The 21,830-nt window shown below is 44.2% G+C and overlaps 1 protein-coding gene across 1 annotated transcript in view; it reads right to left on the reverse strand.

Moving 5' to 3' along the window:
- Positions 1 to 579: 579 nt before the first annotated feature.
- foxo6b (forkhead box O6 b) overlaps positions 580 to 21,830 on the reverse strand; it is a 40,087-nt gene continuing 18,836 nt past the window's right edge. Inside the window, exon 2 of the mRNA XM_062436184.1 lies at positions 580 to 2,385. Coding sequence (XP_062292168.1) covers positions 658 to 2,385 — 1,728 coding nt within the window. The 3' untranslated portion in view covers positions 580 to 657. The remainder of the gene's footprint in view (positions 2,386 to 21,830) is intronic.

Here is a 21,830-nt window from a genome sequence, read left to right on the forward strand (position 1 = left end):
TCCTTTCTATACCCTCCATCCCTTAAGTTCTTATTTCCGCTTCTTCTTCAAAAAAAAAACTCCTCTCCTTTTTTTCTTCATCCTTAAACCTCAAAGCCTCCCCTGCCTTTTAACCACCAATCTGAGAACACCTCTACATTGAAACCTATTTATGCAGCTGTTTGATCATGTTCTCAAGTCAAAAACAACACCTCCTTTGTAGGAGGAGATAATACTGTAAAGTGGATTGCATACATTAAACTTAAGCCAACACACTAAGTGACTTTGCCTGGTCTTTGTGTTACTGCATCTGTATGAAAGGATGGATGTAAAGTGCTTGAGAGCTTGGGACAGGCAGGACGACATTGGGAGGAGAGCGTAAAAAAACAGACAAAATAGCTGAAGGGCAACAGTGGGGGCTTTAGCACTGGGCTCATTGGGGGCAGGTTCAATATGGAGACAGAAGGCTTTATAAAAAAAGGGGGGAGAAAGAGAGGAAGAGTAGGATGTGGGTGTGAAGGGTGTCCCCAGGAAACAAAATGACAATATGTATTTTGTTCTACAGTCTCAGAGAAACAGAATCACAGTCAGTCAGTCCAAGGGTACAGCCCACCAGCAGCCTGGCCCACTGGGTGAGCGTTTCGGTCATGTGTTTATGCAAAACCCTTTGGCTTGGGTTCACCCCGGCACCCAGCTCTGGTTGCTGTGCGCCGGTTGAGGGCAAGCGAACGCCCCTAAGCTCATGCCCATCCCCATGCCCACGCCTTGGGACAGAGAGCCGTCAAAGTTAAAGTCCATGCTCTCTGTGTCCATAAAGTCATTGAGCAGGATGGAATCTACATCACAGTCCAGGCTGTTGGGGACGTTCTCCATCTCCAGGTTAGGAGCCATTCTACTGTGGGAGTTGTGCTGTTGCCCCTGGTAACCAGTGTTCCCTGACTGGTGGTTGTTGTGGTAGTAGCCGTGCCAGGAGTCGGTCATACCCTGATGGAGAGCTCCGGGGTAAGGCTGGTGACGGGGGTGAGGTGCAGACGCCAAGCGGCAAGGGTCCTGGGGAACATCCATGAGGCCCGCAGGGTTGGGTGGCAGGGACGGCGATGTCGGGAGGTGGGGTCGGGGCCCGTAGTGGTTAGAGGTCTTGAGGCTGTAGGGCTGCAGGATGTCAGTGCTCACCCGTGGGGATAGGGCCTGGGGGTGAGGCCCACTGTGCATAGGGTTATGAGGGTTGTGGGGGTTGTGGTTGTGCATGTGGCTCTGGCTAGAACGAGGGTTGTGGTCATGGCTGGGGTTTACTTTGTTACTGTGACCATGCTCCTGACTTGCAACGTAGTCGTGGGCAGGGTGGGGTTTGTGGCTGTGGCTGTAGTCGAGGCTGGCTTGGTGTTTGTGACCCTGATTGTGGTTCTGATGGTGGGTTGTGTTCTGTTCATGGACTGAGCCGTGGCCGTTGTGTAGACTGGCATTGTGTGAGCGATCCTGGCTGTGATTGTGGTTATGATTGTGGCTGCGACTCTGATTGTGGCTGTGCTGGTTGAGAACACCATTGGTCCCCTGTGTCATTAGTGTGTGTGTTTCCCGGCCCTGGCCCAGCACTGTGTCTTTGTTGCAGTACGGAGGACTTCCAGTAAGAAGACTCTGCAGAGCGTTGGTCTCTGAGTAGCCCCTCATTGGACGCTGGAAGCTGGTTGGCTTGTTTTCCTGGATGGTCTCCATGGGAGTGTGGTGCCGGAGCATACCCATGGAGGGCTGCCCGTACACAGGCCCGCAGTAGGAGCCCTCGGCCTTGGGCCCAGGCACGTAGGGATATCCGTTGCATTTGATTTGGGGTGGCTGGGGATAACCACTCTCGTCTAGACTGATTGCCCCTGTCAGATCAGTCAGCGTTGGCAGCTCCACAGTGGGGCAGTGGCCTCCAGTGCCCAGGGCTGGGGATCGAGTGCTTGTTGGGCTGGGGTACAGTCGTGGCGAGGCTGAACAGGACAGTCCCCCCTCCTCTGGTTCATCAGCCTCTGCCTCAGCCAGGATCGGGGACAGGCAGCCACTCAGGGTGGAGGCAGAGGAAGAGGTGCGAGAATGGAGATCCGTCCAGGTGTCGTACTCCTCACCCCCCATGCCCACACCTCCTTTCCCAGCTGGACTGCCATGTTCTGGGGAGCCCTGCATTGTGGGTCCAGCTCCCTGACCTTGTCCCCGACCAAGGCCTGTGGCCCCTGCTTTCTTCCTGCTGATGCGACCCTTGGTCTTCAGGTAGCGGGTGCCGTTGTCTATAGAGGCTGCACGTCGTCTGGGTCCCTTCCCCATCTTCCCTCCTTCTGGGTTCAGCATCCACCAGGAACTCTTCCCCGTCCCTTCGTTTTGCACCCGGATGAAGCGACTGTGCAGGGACAGATTGTGTCTGATTGAATTCTGGAATGAGAGAGAGAAAAAGATGGGAGGAAGATGGTGGGAGAGAGAGGGAGGAGGAGGTGGGAAAGGGAGAGAGAAAGAAGATAAACATTAACACCTGAGGGAACATTTAGGGTTAAATAATCATTTCTTGAGAACACAAAGTCATTTCAAATTATGGCCAAACTATCAAGGCTGCACTGCGAGTGAGAAAAAAGATGGATAAAGAAAGAGAGGGAGATGGAGGGGAGAGCAAAGAGGGCAGGGAGAGTGAAAGACCAATCGATACCTCCCCTGACCAGCCTCTCCTCTCCACACGCGCTCACTGAGTCATAATATGGACATGGGTGCAGCCTCCACATCAAACCATCACCAAGGTTACAGAAATGAATCACGCGAGGCAACCCAATCACAGACAGCCCATATCGATTGCAGGGCCTCCAAATATGAGAGCCTACGATCCAGCCAGAGACAGAGAGAGAGAGAGAGAGAGAGAGAGTGAGAGGGAGGGTGGGAGGGGGAGGCGTGATTTGGCAGGAGAAGATCTGGAAGAGCACCAGAATGAAAAAAGAAACACTCATACATAGGGCCTGGAATAAGATAGAGGGGAAGTGAACGGAGGATGGAGGAGGGGGAGGGACATGCTCATTTAACCTCTTTTAAAATCATGGCACAATTAACATGACCGTAGGCAACGGTAGCGGATATCGTTATGATGAAGTCTTCCTGCAAGTAGCTTTTTGAAACGGGGGGGCGGTGAATTGGTGGTTGTGGGTGAATGTGGAGTGCGGGGGGTGGGGAGGGGGTACGCATACGATAAGCCTCTCCAGACCCCTGTTTAGTGTCTGAGTGGCAGCTGTATAGTTAATCCAGCAGCATTTGAAGCCGTTGCCAACCTGGTGTAACTTGATGAGATCTAAGCCTGCCTAAAGGAGAGCTTAGCAGGGATACACATCATCTCAGCTGGCCAAGTTAGTCTAAGTACAGCGTGTTCATCCAAATCTTTCCTGCTTGTGTCATTATTCACACTCTCTCCAGCTTTCCTCCCCTTTGCTTTTCCGCCTTCTCTTTCTTCCCTCTCTTTTGCCTCTCTTTTCTGATCTTTTGGGAGCAACAACTACCCCCACCACGCCACCCCCACCCCCACCCTCATCTCCCTCCCTTCCACCTCCATCCTCTACCTCAAGCGCGCAATCACACTTTTCTTTTTCCTCTCTTGAGATATCTATCTATTTCTGCCTTGTTTATTACCTGCACATAGCTCACAATCTCTGTCTCCTGATATCTCGAGCCATTCTCTATCTTCATTCACTCCCCGCCTCCTGTCCAATTTTCCTGCTCTCAGTCCCATTCATCTCCCTCTCCGTGTCTCAGCGTCTCTTGATCACGACATTGCTCACTCGCTCTCTCTCTCTCTCTCTGCATCCATCCTCTCATCACCTCACACAACTTACAAACCCCCCCTAACCACTCTTCCCTCGTCCATCCGTTCATTCATTCATTCGTGTTGATAGGTGAATATCGGAAATAAACAGCAGGAGATGCAAATAGGTGTTCAATGGGGGGTGCCGGCTTACATTTCCCCCTCTACCGCAATCCATACAGTCAGCATATGTACCCCCTTCTTCTTCTCCGGCTGCATACTGAGCCACACGGCTCCGAACTGGACAGCCAACTAAAAGAAGCGACGGCTCTTTGTTGTTGCAATGCATTATGAAAAGCACAGCATCCCAAACAGCAGGTAATAGGTTTCTCGCAAAGTGTTTACAGGAGGAATTCAGCCTTAAGTGGGTTCCAAATCAGTCTTGTATCCTACCTACTACTATTCTCATTCATGTAGAAAAGCCCCCTCCACACACACACACACACACACACACACATCCCCTCAGCATGACTCCGAACAGGTAATTTCAACCCATCCTCCACTCAAATCACACTGCTTTGACTACACTCTCTACACAGACGTGGCAATTGGACTGGATGGGGTATTTTTCCCCCGCTGTTTAGAGGGATGCAAAATTGCGCGGGCCTCAACGTTTCAACGTCAAAACGGGCCCTTAGCCGCGGCGCGCTTACAGACTTAATCAAAGCCAAATTGAACGATGACGCCGTGTGAAAGAGGCCGCCGGCGGAGGCGACCCGCATCAGGTGATCTGAGAGCGGCGCCCTGACAGGTTCCTCCTCAACATGACGGCTGGGCGTAGCCATGGCAACAGAGTAAACCAAAAAGAGAGGAGGAGAAAAAAAAAAACGAAGAGAGGGGAGTTGATGGTGGGTAGGAGATGGTGGAGGGAAGCGGGTGGTGAGGTGTGTGTGTGTGGGGGGGGGGGCTGATGCTGTTTGATGCTGCAGGCAACTCCAAACAGCCTTTTATCTGAGTCTGTCAGATTCCTGCTTCCAATCCACCAGGGAGGCTCAATCACCAGTAGTTCCAACGCCTCACTACCTGTACCAAGCTGTGATTAGCAGTTGCATGTGTGTGTGTGTATGTGTGTGTGTGTGTGTGTGTGTGTGTATGTGTGTGTGCGAGAGAGAGAGAAGAGCATACATACAACCACCAGAGCAACAATTACACCACCACAGTAAACTGCTGTTCCTTCACTTGCTGATATATTATACTGCGCTATAACGTGGTAGCATTGTCTCCTATATATACATATACAGTAGGATTCAACTATATGTTCAAGTCCTTCACATTTCTAGATTCAAACTGCTAATAGTGAAAGTTCGGGGCTGATATTGAACACCTTCAACACCTACTTCAAAACTCAGTCTCCAAAAATGATGATTTGTGATTCTAAGGGCCAATTATCTGAACACAAGGGAGCAATAAGAAGCCAATGAATCCTTAACAAATTAGAAGTTATAGTGACACTATATATATATGAGGCCCCTAGAGTTCTTTATACACTCACTGGCCTCTTTATTAGGTACACCTGTGCAAGCTAATGCAATCTAATACAACAGCTCTGCTATAAATTCTACATTTATGAAGCTTACTGTATACATTTTCTGTTTTTGTTGACTTTTGCTGACTATCATTTAAGTCATAGTAGGTGATGGTGGTGTATTAGGGTGCATTCTATTGAATGATGCTCTTAATATTTTGTCCACGCCATTAACATACATGAAAGGGGCAAAATATTAAGAATACCAGTCAATATAACGCACTCTAGTACACCACCACCGCCACATAGTACGACCTCAGTAATAAACATAAAGTGGAATTATCCCTTCAAAAAAGTGGCATTTATAGCAGAGCTGTTGTATTGGATTGAATTAGATTGCATAGATGTATCTGATGAAGCGGCCGGTGACTGTATGATTAAGTATATGTGCTGTAGTTCTTTTGATGAAACTACATTTCTTAACAAACATTTATTCTCACATGTGGCGTCTGATCAAAATCAATCAATTCAGTATAAGGGTTTCCAATTGACAACCGGCTTGCCATTTATCAACACAATAAACACGTAATCAATCACACTACATTCCTTAACTGTGCTTCACTTTAAACAGCATCACTGTGACTGATGGCTGCAACATCAATAAAGAAAAAACACCGCAAAAAAGAACAAAAAGAGTCCAGCGTGACATTTTTATTGCAATCAAAGACTATATAGTTGGAGATGGCACTGATTAGCACACTGTCAGACACAGAAGTGCTGATCAATGAAATATCTTAACATGATCCTTGCTTGGAATAAAACCTGCAGACTATCAGCCCCTCGTGGCACACAGCTGCCCATCTCCGCTTCAGTGTACATATATTAACTTGACAGAAAGACTGATTCTGAAGTGAAGAAGCAGCTTCCCTCTGCTCTCAGCCTTTGGCTTGCAGGCTAATGCAGGAGGAGATGGACTGTTGCAGAGAGAATGGTGACCGAATCTGTCCTCACATCCACCCTGCTTCCTCTACAGGGAACGCACTGCACTGTATCCTGCTCTGCTACTGTATATTATACATAAATAGTGACTGAGTTTGACCCTGACACACTACTGCTTTCACTGAGTCAGGGGATAGTCAGTCCAGTGGTTAGCTAATGGCCCGTGGACACACAGATCTATCTGCACACAGAATTTCTTTTCAAAATGCCAGAACAGGGAAATATTTACAGCTGGGTTTGAACATGCTGTTCAGTGTTCAGCATGTTGGTACTGTAGATACTGATAGTGACAATATGACTTTGACATCATCTCAATCCACTGTATATGCTGTATAATTAGAGCTGAACATTTCGATATAACACAATCTAAATATTAGGTGTGTTTTTTCTTCCAAAGCTTTCGACAATATCACACTGTCTCCATCAGTGGATAGAGTTGCTCCATTGTCATAGTGTTGACATGCAAGATTTCATCAATGAAACTTACATTTATAGTTGTGTTTATAAGATTAACTCTAACCCACTTAAGTCAGTTAAGCATTGAAAAGTGAAGCAAAAGCAAAATGTTAATCAAGCTCATTAATGTCAGCCTACTGATGAAGAATGTGTGATATTGTCAAAATCTCCTGAGAAAGCTAACAAGTGGACTTTGAGTTAGAGTTGTTTTGTGAGTCTGATTACTATTTAGTAGGTTGGGGTTGGCTCATTCTTTTTTGATGTGGGTTTGGTAGTGTCCTTTAATATAGTCCTCTTGGAACTTGAAAAAATACAGGAGGTGGACACAATAACCGTGACATCTAGTACAGTCTGATGCAACACAGTACTGCACAAATACGTTACATCCTTTGTAGTTTTTGTAGAGACTGATTCAGGCTGAGAGAGGTGGACCAACAGTACATTTTTATTCTCTTCAAACAGCATTTTTCATGGTTAAAAACTGTGTGTTCTGTTGAGAAGGATGCCATGTACCTACAACATCTGTTTCTGCGGTAATAAAAGACCAATGGCTAATTTACTTGATTATTATTATTTTCAGCCTCCTTGTCCCTTTTTTATTGTGGGTTAGGTAGCTAGCGTTAATTACATCTATTGCAAATTTTCCAGTTTGTGTTGCATAGCAACGAGAATAATGAAACCCTTTTCCCTGTTGCTGTCTCTCCGTTCCAGGCGAATCTAACAAGTGAGCTTTGACTGAGCACATATAAGTCTCCTATATTCATTCTATACATTAGCTTGTATCCAAATATAACTAGAATTAGAGTTATCATGCTATAAGGGAAAAAAACTGTCAGACCTTTACAGACCTCATAAATATATTATATAGTTTAAAGTCAATGTACTGTGAATTTTTTTTACTGTGGATCAGCTCCATTCTTTTCCAGTTTTCGGTCCCAGTGGTACTGTACCAACACGCTACACATGTAAACATACGCCACCATATATATTTCACAACTTGACACATGTTCACCCTCCGTGTGCACACGCACGCAGACTCACACACATTCACGGCCCCCCCACCCACCCCAAACTGGCAATCATACTTAATCCCTCTCCAGCCTGAGTAATCCCCGACAATCCGAGGCTAATCCTGGTTAATTCTGGGCACTCCTCAGCTGGGTTTCACCCTGCAACCACAGAGACAGGGTGGGGATTGGTCGGATCATGGAGATTGAGGGTGGGCGCGGCGTTGATAGACATAATTGGTCGGACAGTTATTGGGAGCCAAGAAAAACAAGCACAGGTTTTTCACGGGACTTCAAAAAAAACGGTCGGATTGACCCCTGTTACGTCACGTCACGGCCTTACTGTACAAAACATGTTTTCCTCTGCGTGTTAGGTTGTCCACGCTAATACAAAGCAAAGCCGCGTCACTTTGTCTACTTGTTGTGACAACCTGAGCTGTGGGATAGATTAACCTTTTCTGACCATTTAAAAGGATGGAGAGTAAAGGGCTGAAATAAAACACAGGAGCAAGGTATACTGTATGACCCCTTCCTTTCGCTTTAAGGACCTTCTGAGAAGTCATTAGCCTCCGTTCAATCAGTTCTACCTACCGAAGCTCCTAGCTCAATTCTTCTTAGCCGCTATTGATCCTGATCCAAAATGAAGCACTTAAGATGCCTTGATCAAGCTGCTCCTTAATCTAGCGTTAAGGAGATTGAGACCTTTTCACCCCACGTGTCTCAGACAGACTTTTTACTTTGGCACAGAGGTACAGTGGCAGTCAGAGCACACTTCACTATCACAACCTCAGTTTTGGTTTTATAGTCCATTGAAGCCCCCTTCGGTGCGTAGCAGGCAGAAGGAACACTTTCACTCTCTGCCATTTTGAAGAAGCTGTCAATATACACAAAGCCAAGAGTGTTAATGAAGCAATATGTCATTGCGAAGAGATGGATGGGAATGCTTTGTTAAAAAACAAGGAGGGGCCTCTGGTGTTTGTAGACTCGACTGTGTGCCTTCTCAATTGAGTTTGCACATGGAAACTGCAGGATATGTGTGTTTGAACCGTTGGTATACTCATGAGAGTGTGAAAGCAGAAGCAAAGAGGAAACTGATTTACCTTCTGCTGCAGCTCTGTCAGCAGCGAGACGGGGTTGCAGAGGAGTTCAGTTTGCAGAGGAGTTCTGCTCCTGGACATTTTTATAGGCTGCTTTTACTTCTCTATCCTCACAGGAGAGAAGTCTCTTGGAGGGGATTCTTTTGAGGATTCAGTAGAACATCATGTAGTGGATTTTATAGTGCTTTCTGCTTCACATTTTAAGGAGCCCACCTCTAATTTATGACGCATTCCACAGCGCATTCAAGAGGAAGGGTTTGCGTTTTAAATTCCTTGCAGTGCTCCATTAGATGTGGTACGGCACGATCCGGCCAAGTGTTGTGGAGATTGTTCTACGCAGCCTCGTTGAGAAGTAGTTGGACTAAGCAAAGCCGTTTTCTCCCCTTGCTCAACCATTATTTATTAATCCATTTCACACAGCCAGGAGTCATTATGCACGGTCCTGTCAATGGGTATCTCTCTATGCTGCGCATTTATTTGATAATAAGCAGGAGTGGGGGAGAAGATAAAAGCGCTGACTGCGTTCATTGTGGAGCGTTTTCTGCAGGCGGGGAGAGACTTAAATGAGAGCAGCCAGGCTCTGTGTGGGAATGGGTCTCGTCTGCTAAGCCTGTCTGGAGGCAATCGATGGAAATTAGTCAACGCTAAAGATTCACTTCCTGTGACTGATGTCACGGGCAGCGCTTGTCTCTTTGAAGGGAAATAAAGAAGTGGGAGGCTGAGGGATTAATGGGGTTGGAGAAGGTGTGAGCATGTGGAGTTCGGGTGGGGGCTAAGCTGGGAAGAAAGATGCTATTCTTTTGGTGGATTGCAGGAAAATAATAGGTCAGAGCATCCAGAGGAATGCAGTGTAGCTAGGAACATTTAAAGAGCACAATAACTTAGTTGTGTATAAGGCCTGCAACAGCATACACCAATCAGTTACAATAAAGACAACAATAGTGCTGCCGCTAACATTAAAACACCATTACACTTTATGGAAAGTTGCAAATACTGACGTTACATATTAGTTGTAACCATAACTGAATTGTTTATTTTACTATAGCACCAGAAAAAGACATAGACATGCACCAACTAGTAGAGAATTTGACAGTGGCATTAAATATTTGATAGAGATTCTCTGTTATGCCACACTGAATGTAAAGATCATTGTGTTGTAAAGAAAGAAGAAGACTGAATGCTGTAATTCAGCAGGTTAAAACAAAGAATCTTTTTAGAGAACAAGACAGGCTCTTTTGTATATTTGTGCGTTTTTGTAACTGATGGGTTCTTTGAGTCGTGATGAACCACTAACGTCTTCAAAGAATCTTTAAAGAACACTCCTGGATGAATAATAGTGTTCAAAGTAAAAGCAGAAGTTACAGTTGTTTACTTGCAGGATCTGTGACAAACCGATCATAGTTAGTGTCTTCAGCAGTTGTGCAGAGACCGCCTCCTGAAAGGTGCACCAGTTAGTTTCTACTCAAAGTACAGCCGAGGGACCAGAGCCAGCCCTCAGGCGACAGAAGGCCTTTCACTCCCCTTACTCCCTGTGGAGCTCCACAAGCTCTTGGGGGGGAGACAGAGTAACAAGGCAGACAAGGAAGGAAAAGATGGGTAGGGAGAGAGGCAGGGAGCAAGGCGTTGTCTGAGGCTAACCTGAGAAAGGTAGATGGGAAGAGAGCCTGAGGGGCCAGGGGCGGACAGTGAGCCCAATCCCCAGCGGAGAGGCCTCTAATTGGAGCTGCCGGCCTGCCGAGGCAGCCTCTCCCTCCACGGACATTAGGAGCCGAGTGAAGGCGGAGAGCCCGGGGGCGGGAGGAGAGGGCAGATAAAAATAGAGCCGGCAGATTAACGAGCATCTGAAAGCAGGGCAGGGGATCGGAAAATCCTCCCTGCGTGCCAGAGATGCCCGGTCCTCAGGCCACAGCCAGCTCTGTACAGGCTGACGGACCCAGAGTGGCCAGGAGAGGTGTTTCCTTCCTGTTAGCCTTCCTTACATCATGAACCCCAGAGGGAGGAGGAACACCGACAGGTCCTGATCGAGGACTCTTACTTTGCTTAAATGTTAATTATAGGTTTTTATGGGTCCACTCAGCTCTGAGGAAACAAGACCGTCAGACCGGGTCCAAATTCTCCTCCATCTCCGTTGGGTATCCTTTTACTGCCTTTTACCTTTTATAGTCTCGAGTCTGTCAATATTTCCGATACCCAAGTGGATCCAAACCGATCTGAGTGTACACGTATCAGCTGGGATCATGTAGTACTTCACAATCACAGCGGGGAAACAGTGTTTTCAGTGAGGAAGGAAAAGGAGAGCAAGGAGGAATAACCAACTGGCATCAGCAGTTTGCTCCTGGTTTATGCAAATAGTCAAAAAAGGGACAAGAGAACTGAAGACAAATGTATTTTAGGAAAAACCAGTCTTCTACAAAATTTATGCTGTTAAATAAATTCCTACATTTTACATCTATCTATCTATCTATCTATCTATCTATCTATCTATCTATCTATCTATCTATCTATCTATCTATCTATCTATCTATCTATCTATCTATCTATCTATCTATCTGTCTGTCTATCTATCTATCTATCTATCTATCTATCTATCTATCTATCTATCTTGGCCACAGAAGGTTTTATTGTTGGTACAGGAGGTTGAATAGGATTTTCAGGGTCTGTTATGTTGGTGTCTGTTCGGTTCAGGCCTCTCTTTTTTGAAAATGAATGTATGCACGGTTCGGGTAGATGTTCCATTAGTCCATCTCAGGTAAGGTCCAATATTTTGGGCTCATTAAGACCTATATTGCAGCTCTATAGCTTCTAGGATTAAACATTTTTTATAAATTGCTCTTTTGTTTCACATAGTTAATAAAAATGACATCATCCTTTTTTGTGTAATTTGCTCAGATATCTACTTCTTTCTTTACACTTTGTGTTTGGGGGAAAAGTTTTTATGGATAAAAACAACAAAAGGGATATTTTCTCTCATCCTTCATGTCTTTCTGATTTGTACTAGTGTAAAGCTTTTTTTCTTTGTCTCTTCAGCTCTTCTTGTGTAAAACCTACAAGCTGGCTGTCAAATGAACCAGAGGATTAAACAATAAAGCAACAGTTTCCTCTATTGTTCCCGTTCAATGTACATTGCATGACATTATTATATCAGTATTCCAGGAATTACAAACAGAAAATGCATACACTCATTTCTTTTGTTTTTAGCTATAACCATTAGAGGTTAGAATGCATGAATTAATGCATTCTCTGCATGATGATACAGATTTGATACAACCAGATTCTTAAAGCTTCACACATAGCGCAAATACAGGAAAATGAACCCTTAATTATAGTAATGAGAGTAAATGTAGTTTGTCACCTCCACATTTGCCTCACAGTCATAAAAGGAGTGACCTCCACGGCTGTGATTTCTATCCTTCCCCTGGGAGCTTTCACACGCCAGGTGGAGCATCGTGACACCTATGGGAGCCAAAGGAGAAGCTGAGAAACAGGCCTGATCACACCTGCCACCGGGTCTCAGGAGAGCACCACCCACCTCAACACTCAGCTGTCACATCCATCCACACAACCGAGGCTGTAAGACACCTACCAACGAATGCACTGATCCACAGTCACATCGGCAGAAACACGGGATGAGACATTCTGAATGGCACAGTATTAAAAAGCAACAAAGGCTTGATTGACTGCAGGTGTCAGAAAGGCCAGAGCAAACTTGAGATACCGCGGCACAACTTGCTATAAGAATAACAACTTTCTCTTATGTTCAAGTAATGAGTTCAACCTTTGGCCTTATATCAATAACTTTGAGAAATTTCAAGCAGAGAATGGTGTAGCCTTGAATGAGTAATAGACTTCTGAAGAAGAGGTGATCAACTTTCCTTAAAATGTCTGTACCTCAATTAAAGATTAGTTTTGCTTTCAACCAAACACGCATTGAAAAGCTATTTTATCATGACCGTGAGTCTTGAATATTCATTTATTTAAACAAAAGATGTATTGTCGAATACTCAGTGGTTGAGTATCTTTGAACCCAAACTGCTGCTTGACTAAAAAATCTAACTTCGAACTTGAATTCACCAATTAAACACAAATCATCACTAACCTGTTAATCAGGCTTAGAGAGATTTGTTTTGCACTAAACAATCACAGTGAGTAACGTATCCATCCCTACAGCGTTATTTTCAGTCCACCCAAAAACTTAGCGGCTTAACTGTTTTATTGACTGAAGAATGACTGAATGAAATATGTTAATTAGGGCTGGGTATCGGTACTCTATACCTTTAAGGTATCGACCGTATCGAAACGTCTCCTTTTTGCACCCAGAGCTAGAAAATATGACTATTTGTATGGATTTGCTCACAGCCAATCAACGCAAGCAGTCTTCAATGTGATGACATGTGATTGGCCCACTGCCACATCAGCTACAACCCATCTGTGGTGGTGAAATCGTGGTGAATTTGAGTTTGCGTGCTTAGCAGACCAGCAGCAAAATGTGTAATGGATATTGAATGAAGTACTCAATTGGTGTCGGTATCAGTTTAAAGGTACTTGGATTGGTACTGGTATTGTCATTTTTTAAAACAATACAGAGCCTTAATGTTGATTTAAAGTGTAGGTTCAGAACACTTACATGCCATATGTACAACATGCTGAAAGATGGCAGTTTAGCCTAAGCTAACACGAGGCTTCAGCATTTGTGTGATAGCCAAATATAGTGGGTATTTCTAGTTGTGGTCTGTGTTTTATTGGAGTGTTTCTTTACTGAGCTGGAGTGGATGGATACTTTGTAGATTCAATAGCAGCAATAAATCTACACATGGCTGCCAGGACAAAATTTAGCACTACAGGACTACATATAGAAGACATGTTTGCACAGAACAACTGTGGACTGTGGATCTTGGCTCAATTGTCCTATAAAGTAGTTGCTTTGCAAAAGGTATTGCTTCAGTTTTAGGCTTTAGCTGTTTGAGCTAGCAGAACTGAGCGTGTAAGTGTGTGTGTGTGTGTGTGTGTGTGTGTGTGTGTGTGTGTGTGTAAAGAAAATACAGTGTTTCTTTGCTGAACCACAGCAATGGGCTCCTTGCTGGTAGTCACAAGAAGGTCTGTTGCTGGGACAAAGCACCAGAAGTAGACCTGTATGGAGACCCATTCGATTTGGCTAACTGAGAGTGCTGAAGAATCATACTGGCTTCAGCTGAACTTTAGCAATTTATGAGGTATGAGGACTGCAGATTTAGTCCCGAGTCTTTTACAGTGTAGTTTCTCTGTGAATGCACTGCTTCACAGCCAGCGAGGAGAGACAGAATGATTGCAAACCCGAGCAAATCGTTTCTTCCACATTTATCACCATTTTTGTGGCGTATGTTTCTGGCACTCTGTCACTGGTTTTCGTTGAATGTGTCTATTTTTCTGGATCTGATACAAGAAGACGACATCTCCTGTCTTATTTTCACCTAAAGAAGCTCTGATAGGCACAGCTTAAACAGCCGTCAATGAGCACTAAAACCAGACCCATTGAAATCTCTATAAAAATCAGAGATGTGGGCAACGACTCAGAGGTCTGGAATCCAACAATCACATCACCACTCTGCAAAACTTTACACATGAGCCACATTTCATGAAGCGGAATTCTCATATTGACCCCTCATGGCAATATTTATCACAACAAAACACATACACAGATTCAAAAGGATCATTTTTCACTGCAACCTGGGTGGTGTGTCTCTGCTCATAATGGATCATCATTAGCTTCATCTTTAATTGCGTCTCTGTAACTCGATACCTGCCTTGGGGCCTACACTCAAATACCAAAGCTGGATAGGAATAGCAATGATAGGAAATTTATGGGTAGAATACACGCACATAGCCTACAATAAATACTTCACAGTTTTGTTAGATTTAATCAGTCCTTTTTATTCAGCCAGCTTTGAAAACACACTTCTACCCATGGGAATATGACTTGACTCCCAGAAAGCAATTTTGCCAATTCACACTGTCACACTTTTTGAGAACCCAAATTTGTTTTAAGAGAAACACATCTCTCACCAGATGTGCTCTTTTGAAGTATGCCAATTTGTTATGTGTGTTGATTGTCGTCATTCCAAGACAGGATATGTATTTCCAGGGAAAATTAAAAGAAACTGGCGAGACGTGGAGAGAGAGGATATCCATATTCACATCGGATATGTATTAAAGAGAACTTTTCATTATGTATCATCAATTGACATCATGGTCTAAGTAAAACCCCACTCTGACAGTGTGCATATCTCCCCTTGCAAGACAAAGCCACACAAACGCACACACTAACACTCACACACACATCTCGTGCTTCGCTAGCATGGCATGCTGGGCCGGCTCATTACTACAATGCCAAGCTACTAGTTGCTAAGGAGACCTGAGGGAGAGGGAGGGTTCCTGTTGCCATGGCAGCAAGACTGCATCCTGCCAACTGTCTTCCCCCATGAGACCTGACCATCGTAGACAGAGAGAGAGAAAGAGAGACGGGAGAAAAAGTGAGGGCAGAACGAAGTGAGGAGAGAAAGGCTGGAGGGGGTTATGGTTAAGATGTTGAAAGAGGGTGACTTGTAAAGATGCCTGCGAGGCAATGAGCTTCTTGAAGAACCACAGAGACTGTTGAAATAATGCGTGGTGGGAAATTGATGGGGTGAGAGCAGGAAAAGAGGGAGACCTTGGAAAAAAAGAAAAGAAACCCCCCCTTCTCTTTTGAAAGCAGCAATGTGCGTGCGGCAGCTTTCCCATGGACAACATGATCGCTGCCTGGCCAACCACAACGAGATCCAGGCGTTGACAAAGACGCCAAAATGACGCTAAATACCTCCCCTACCAACCCCAAAACCCCTTCTTGATTCCCTCAACCCCCATCCCATAATGCCATGCATGTCCCCAAGTGAACCTCCCGCCTCTCGGCTTTTACTACACGAGCAGAAGATCTGACAGTGCTTTTGGACGAGCGTTCACAGAGCCCATCCGTCATGGAAAGAAATCTGCTTTGGTGAGAGTGAGCGGTAATGAACGACGGATGGGAGAGTGAGAGAGAGAGATCGAGAAAAGAGAGAAAGAGAGGGAGAGCATCTGAGAGAGATGAGCAGAGAGAGATTAAACTGATTGGGGAACGCAGAAGAAGGGCGAGGCGGAGGTCATACAAGGCGAATGAAGAGAGGAGAAGTACTCAGTCTCAAATTCAAATTAGCCTTATTGGTTTCCAAGGACACTGAATTGTTTCCATCCTCCATTTCTTTGTGTCACTGTTTGTACCCCCCCTTCCCTCCTCCCCACATCTCTCTTCTTCTCTCTTTCTTTTCCTCTGTCTTACTTCATTGGTTCTTATTAAATCATTCTTTTCATTGCCGGGGACTGGTTCGTGTGCACATGTGCATGAGGGACGCTGTAATTGCAAAGCTGCAACATATTAACACCTAAAGCTTCTACCTCTCACCCAACTCTACACTTGATGAGTTCTGTCTATACCCGATCTGAATCCAGCAGGTCACGACAAAGTCTTGCGTCTGGGGTCAGGTGGGAGAATGCCCGATTTGTTGCGTAAAGCCTCTGATTTCAGATGGGTTTTAAATGTTGTTTATCAAGAAATTTCCCTCTTCCAATTTCTCTCTGACAGTGCCAAATCATCTGTTTCTATGTGTGTCCACCTCTATTGTCAGATTGATATCGGACGGTTCTGGAGAACACTACATTCAACAACCTTTTGTAACACCAAATACCGATGTTTCGTGCTTCTTTTTTATTTTCTGGGCATGACAACCACAGTATGATAGACTGTGGTTATGGTGAACAAACTCTGGTCAAGGTATGGTTACTTACACTTAAAAAGAGAAGGATTGCAGAGAGAGCCTAGCCTTCATGTTGTGTTGGCTTGGTGAGTTTAGGAACAGATTAAATCAATCAAAAACTTGTTGAATGGGAGTGTTATTTCCTTACAATCAAAACTGCTGGAGTTCTGCTACCCACCCTGAAGCTGAAAAATTCCAACAAAGTATTCTGTTATGGGTTGGGTTCGGACTGTTGTGTTACATAAAGCTTTGGGCTTGGATTGGGTTGGGTTTGGTTATTTTGGGGTGTAATTCATCAAGGAATTGATCAAGAAAAGTGTCTCTTTTCTCTCTGACTGTGTGAAATAAAGTATAGCCTCAGGTGTTGGAAGGAGTTTGCATCACATAGCCCAGTATCTGTCTGGTTTAATTAAGGTAAGGCTTTAAAGATGTGGCTAAAGGTCTGGTTAAGGTCTCAGTTTTAAGGCTGTGAAGAACTCTACGTTCTAAACAATCCCACAACTTTTAGTAATAGAGAGAATCGCAATCATGATTGGATTTCATTTTGTTCTTCATTATGACTGTCAAACTCAGCTTGGAAAAACATACTGAGTTTATTGGCTGTTTTCATGTGAAAAGGCAGTTGCTCTTGGTATGGTCAATAAGCAAATAATTTACAATTATGAGTGCTATATATGACGTGCTATAATGCTGGTAACTGGTTTATGGCATTGCAACCAAACACACAAGAGGAATGCCTCATTAGCTAGTATAAGGTACTTGTGCTTTGTGCTGGAGGGCTGCCATACCACAGTTTGGATGTTATTCTCAGATTAGTTATATGATCAAAAGTATGTGGACACTCTTTCAGTTTGGGGATGTTTTTCATGACCCTTTGGTTCCAATTAGACCACAGTCCAACTTTGTAGCACCATTATAAGGAAGAATTTCCCCTGTTTCATCACGACAATGCCCCAGTGCACGATATTCAGCACGATAAAAAAATGGTTTACACGGTTTGGTGTGGAAGAACTTGACTGACCTGCACAGAGCCTCAACCTTAACCCCATCCAACACTCTTGGGATGAACTGGAACGCCAACTGTGAGCCAGGACTTATCACCAAAACATCAGTTTTGGTCCCACGTAAAGCTCTTTTGACTAAATGGGAGCAAATCCCTGCAGTCAGGTTCCAAAATCTAATGGAAAGCCTGAAGCGTTATATAAGTTACTGCCCATGGTTTTGGAATGAGATTAATAAGACTGTCCATATATTTTTATATAAGCAAGATTTTTTTTTTTTTGCCAATCTGAACCAAGTATATTTCTTTGTCTTTGAAAAACAACAAAAAAAAATAGCCTCAGGTACTGAGTCGTTTTTGGGTCTCAGATTCAACGTTACCAGCCAGATTCAGCTGGGTTCAACTGAGTTCGGATCTGAGTTTTAGGCCTGTGCTGAACACATACACACATGCACAAGCAGCACAGAGCATATTCACATTGTTTTGCTTCCAACCAATTTCGTGCAATGCGCCAACATGCTGTAAATGTCCCCAACCCATTCAAAGTGCCTCTCTCTCTCTCTCTCTCTCTCTCTCTCTCTCTCTCTCTCTCTCTCTCTCTCTCTCTCTCTCTCTCTCTCTCTCTCTCTCTGTCTCTCTCTCTCTTTTCTCTCTCTCTCTCTCTGCACCTCAGTCTGTTTCTCATTGTGAGGGAATGTGGCGTCTGTCTCATTGTCACAGATGCTGGGAAACAAGAAGCCTCATCACCCTCATCCTCATCTGATGCTCTCCTATTCCCTCCTTTCACTCAGTCTCACCCTCAGACACACACACACACACACACACACACACACACACACACACACACACACACACACACACACACACACACACCGCACAGACATGGCTTTATTGACTTATTCATGCATGGGTTTGTTTCGAGGGCAGAGCTCCTGTCTGCCAGTCTGACAGACACCCCATGAACCCTCGAGACTCCCCTCCCCATCTTCCTATTCACACACACACACACACACACACACACACACACACACACACACACACACACACACACGCTTATCATTCCACCCCCCCCCCCCCCCCCCCGCCACCCCTGAGCGCCCCTAAACCGAGCATGGCACAGGGAGTACTCGTAGAGTAATCGGGGGTTCACTCAGTTTTCTCCTCTATCGTTTCCCTCCTCCTCTGTCATTTCCCTCCCCTCTTCACTTTCTACTTCTCTTTTCTCTCTCTGCTGGGGAGAAGGGGAAGGTATGCCCACATTTCCCAGAACAAAGACAGCCCAATTAAGTCAGTTTGAGTTAAGGTCTGTGTGGCAGAGAGGGATCGGAAGCGAGGAAGCTGAAGAGAGAAAGCGACGACGGAGGAGCGAACGGCAAGGAGAGGGAAAGAGAGAGACAGTCTAACGAACAGGGAGAAGAGGGGGTAAAAAAGAAGTAGAAGAAGAGAGGAGCGCGAGTCACTTTGTAGTGGAAGCGGGTCGACTTCGTTTTTAGCTCCTCAATGGGAGACTATGAAATATTAATAACTGCTCCAGCCATATACTTCAGAGGCCTATGGTAAAACTTAAAGTCTAATGAGACGCCGCTCATGAATTGCTAATGGGGATGCTGGAATGTGTGTTTTTGTGTGTGTTTGAGTGTCTGCATGTGTGTGTGTGTGTGTGTAAAGTGGGAGGGGAGGGGGGTCAAGCTTGTAGCTGAGGGGTGGAGTATAAGCAGAGCATTCAGTCTTTCAAAGAGTAGACGCAAAACTTCATTAGAGGCTTGAAGTTCCTCCTGCTGCACATCTAAGCACCGTCGCGTTTTCTTGAAGTGAGAAGGAAGTTCACTGTTCTCAACGCTCGAACGGCAGCTAACAAAGTTGGAAACCATCCTGTTCATTTGAAACAAAAATGAAAATGGGTTTGTTTTTGGGGTTTTTTGGTGTCTGTCATCTTTACCAACAGGCCTGTGTCATTGAATTTATGGTTAGACATGTGTGGTCTGAAGGCAAAATGCTTATATTTCTTTATTATCCTAATGAAGAACATGTAATCTTCTTTAGGAGTTTGAATTGATGATATTAGAACTAAAAATATGATATTGATTAAAGCAATTATTATATGTTGTGTAATAAAGCAGTGGTTCCACCTATTAAAATGAAGCAATGGCTGCATATGAGTTGTAAGCAGTTTAACCAAAGATTATTTTTTCTCTTTTAACCTCATTAAAGGACAAGGAACAAGGAGATATGATTGTATGCTTTGTTTTTACGAAGTGTGTTTGAGTTTGGTGACCGAAATAAACTAAACTATTATTTTAATTGACTGTTAAAAGAAATTGTACAAATATCAGTTAATTCACAAGAAAGTCCACAGCCATGCTAGCAGTGAGGATGCGCTTTTAGAGGCAGTTTTGATTTGAGCTAACCGCTATGCTAACGCATGCTAACATTCGCTAACTAGCACCAAACACAAAGTAAAGCTAAGTGTGAAGGGGCTATCATTAGCTTTGCTTGGTTATAAACCAATGTTTGGGACAAATAGAAAAATTTGACCTTACAATGACACAACAAAAAAAGTTAAAGGATCGGGGGGGAACATGAACCAAATTTCCTTGCAATTCAATGGTTGTGAAGACATTTCACTCAAAACCTTGAATGGTGGCCCTTGAGGAAAAATCATGGGATCACCAAAAATCATCATATGGGAACCATGAATGTGCAAAATGTTACGGAAATCCATCCAATACACACTATTAAGATATTTCAGTCAGGACCAAAGTGGTGGACCACTAGCATGGCTAGAAATCTGAAAAAGGGAATGTCATATTGTAACAACTTTATCTTCGTCCTCCTCTCATTAAGCATCTTGCAGCTCTTCAGCTTTATCTTGTAACTCCTTGAATTGATTATAAGATACTGTAAGCAATCATTTATAGTTTATGCCACAGGTGGAGTTGTAGTTGTTGACAAGCACCTTAATTACACTAAGAAGTCCCCTTATAACTACATTACACATTGTTATGTGTCTACATCTTATAAATGCATGTTATAGACTGGCTTATACCCAAATAATTAAAAATTGCCAATACAATATTCTGTTATTTATAATATTAACACTTCAATAAATCAGCCTATACAAAGGCTTTATAAGTTGTGACTAATAGTGTGACTCATAATTAATTACCCATTTACCGATGCTTCATCAGCATCATTGAGAACACATTTTGAGTTGCGAGGTTGTGAAATATCTGGCTGGTGTTGATTTTCATGTAGTAGTTGATATTTAGTAATATTTACAACTGCAGACATGATACATTATTGTAAATAATCCTTTATTATGTTAATAACTCATGACCGACTTATTAACATGTAGAACTGTAGGATTATTAGATATGTGAGAAATAAGTTAGCATGTGAAAATATACTGACTTGACTATTTTTTACTGCCTGACTGTCCAAACCATACTGTTATTACTGGCTTATAACTGATCTATAAAAGGCTACTTTATTGGCCATTAAAAACCCCATCACTTATAAGTCACAAACCCTTCAAGGTGTGACTTTCTCATGTGCCTCGTGAAAAAGCGGTACCCGATATTCCACTAAATAAAAAAACCATGAATTGGCAGACTATTTCAGTCCCCGATCCACTACAGTATGATCTGTATTCCTCTTTAACTCTCACATTGGTCTCCAGCCCAGATATATTTCGTGTAAAGCGTACAGCAGTGAAGAACCTGGCCGAGTCTCCCGCTCTAATCTGTGCCAGAGCCGGCAGGCCTCACGGAGCCTTGCATAACCCCGGCTGAGTGTAATGGCAAGACTGAGCCATCAGCTGGGGGACTGTGGGCCGTGTGCGGGCTGGGACCGAGGGGAGCCCAGGGGTGTCGCCCTGCATCAGAGTGTTGCTTACTGACCTCATTTCTTACCTCCCTGAAACTCCCCAGGCAGGGCCCTGATGTTGAGATGCTGGGGCGGGACCCAGGCGTATACGGTTAGATAAATTGGCATTCTATTAAAAATCACATGTGCACAAGTCAGTATCACTCATATATATATAATAGATTGATTATGTATTTATTATAGGGTTGATCGATACTTCACGGGGTGCCTGTGTGAATAAATTACCCTGAATTGATTCAAAAAAAGCTATTTTGATCAGATTTCCATATGCATGACTGTTTATTATTAGTAAGGGCCAATTAGCAATTAAGAGCATGAGCAGCAGGAGAATG

This window comes from Scomber scombrus, chromosome 16, assembly GCF_963691925.1.
Source record: "Scomber scombrus chromosome 16, fScoSco1.1, whole genome shotgun sequence".
In the NCBI taxonomy this organism is placed as follows: Eukaryota; Metazoa; Chordata; class Actinopteri; order Scombriformes; family Scombridae; genus Scomber; species Scomber scombrus.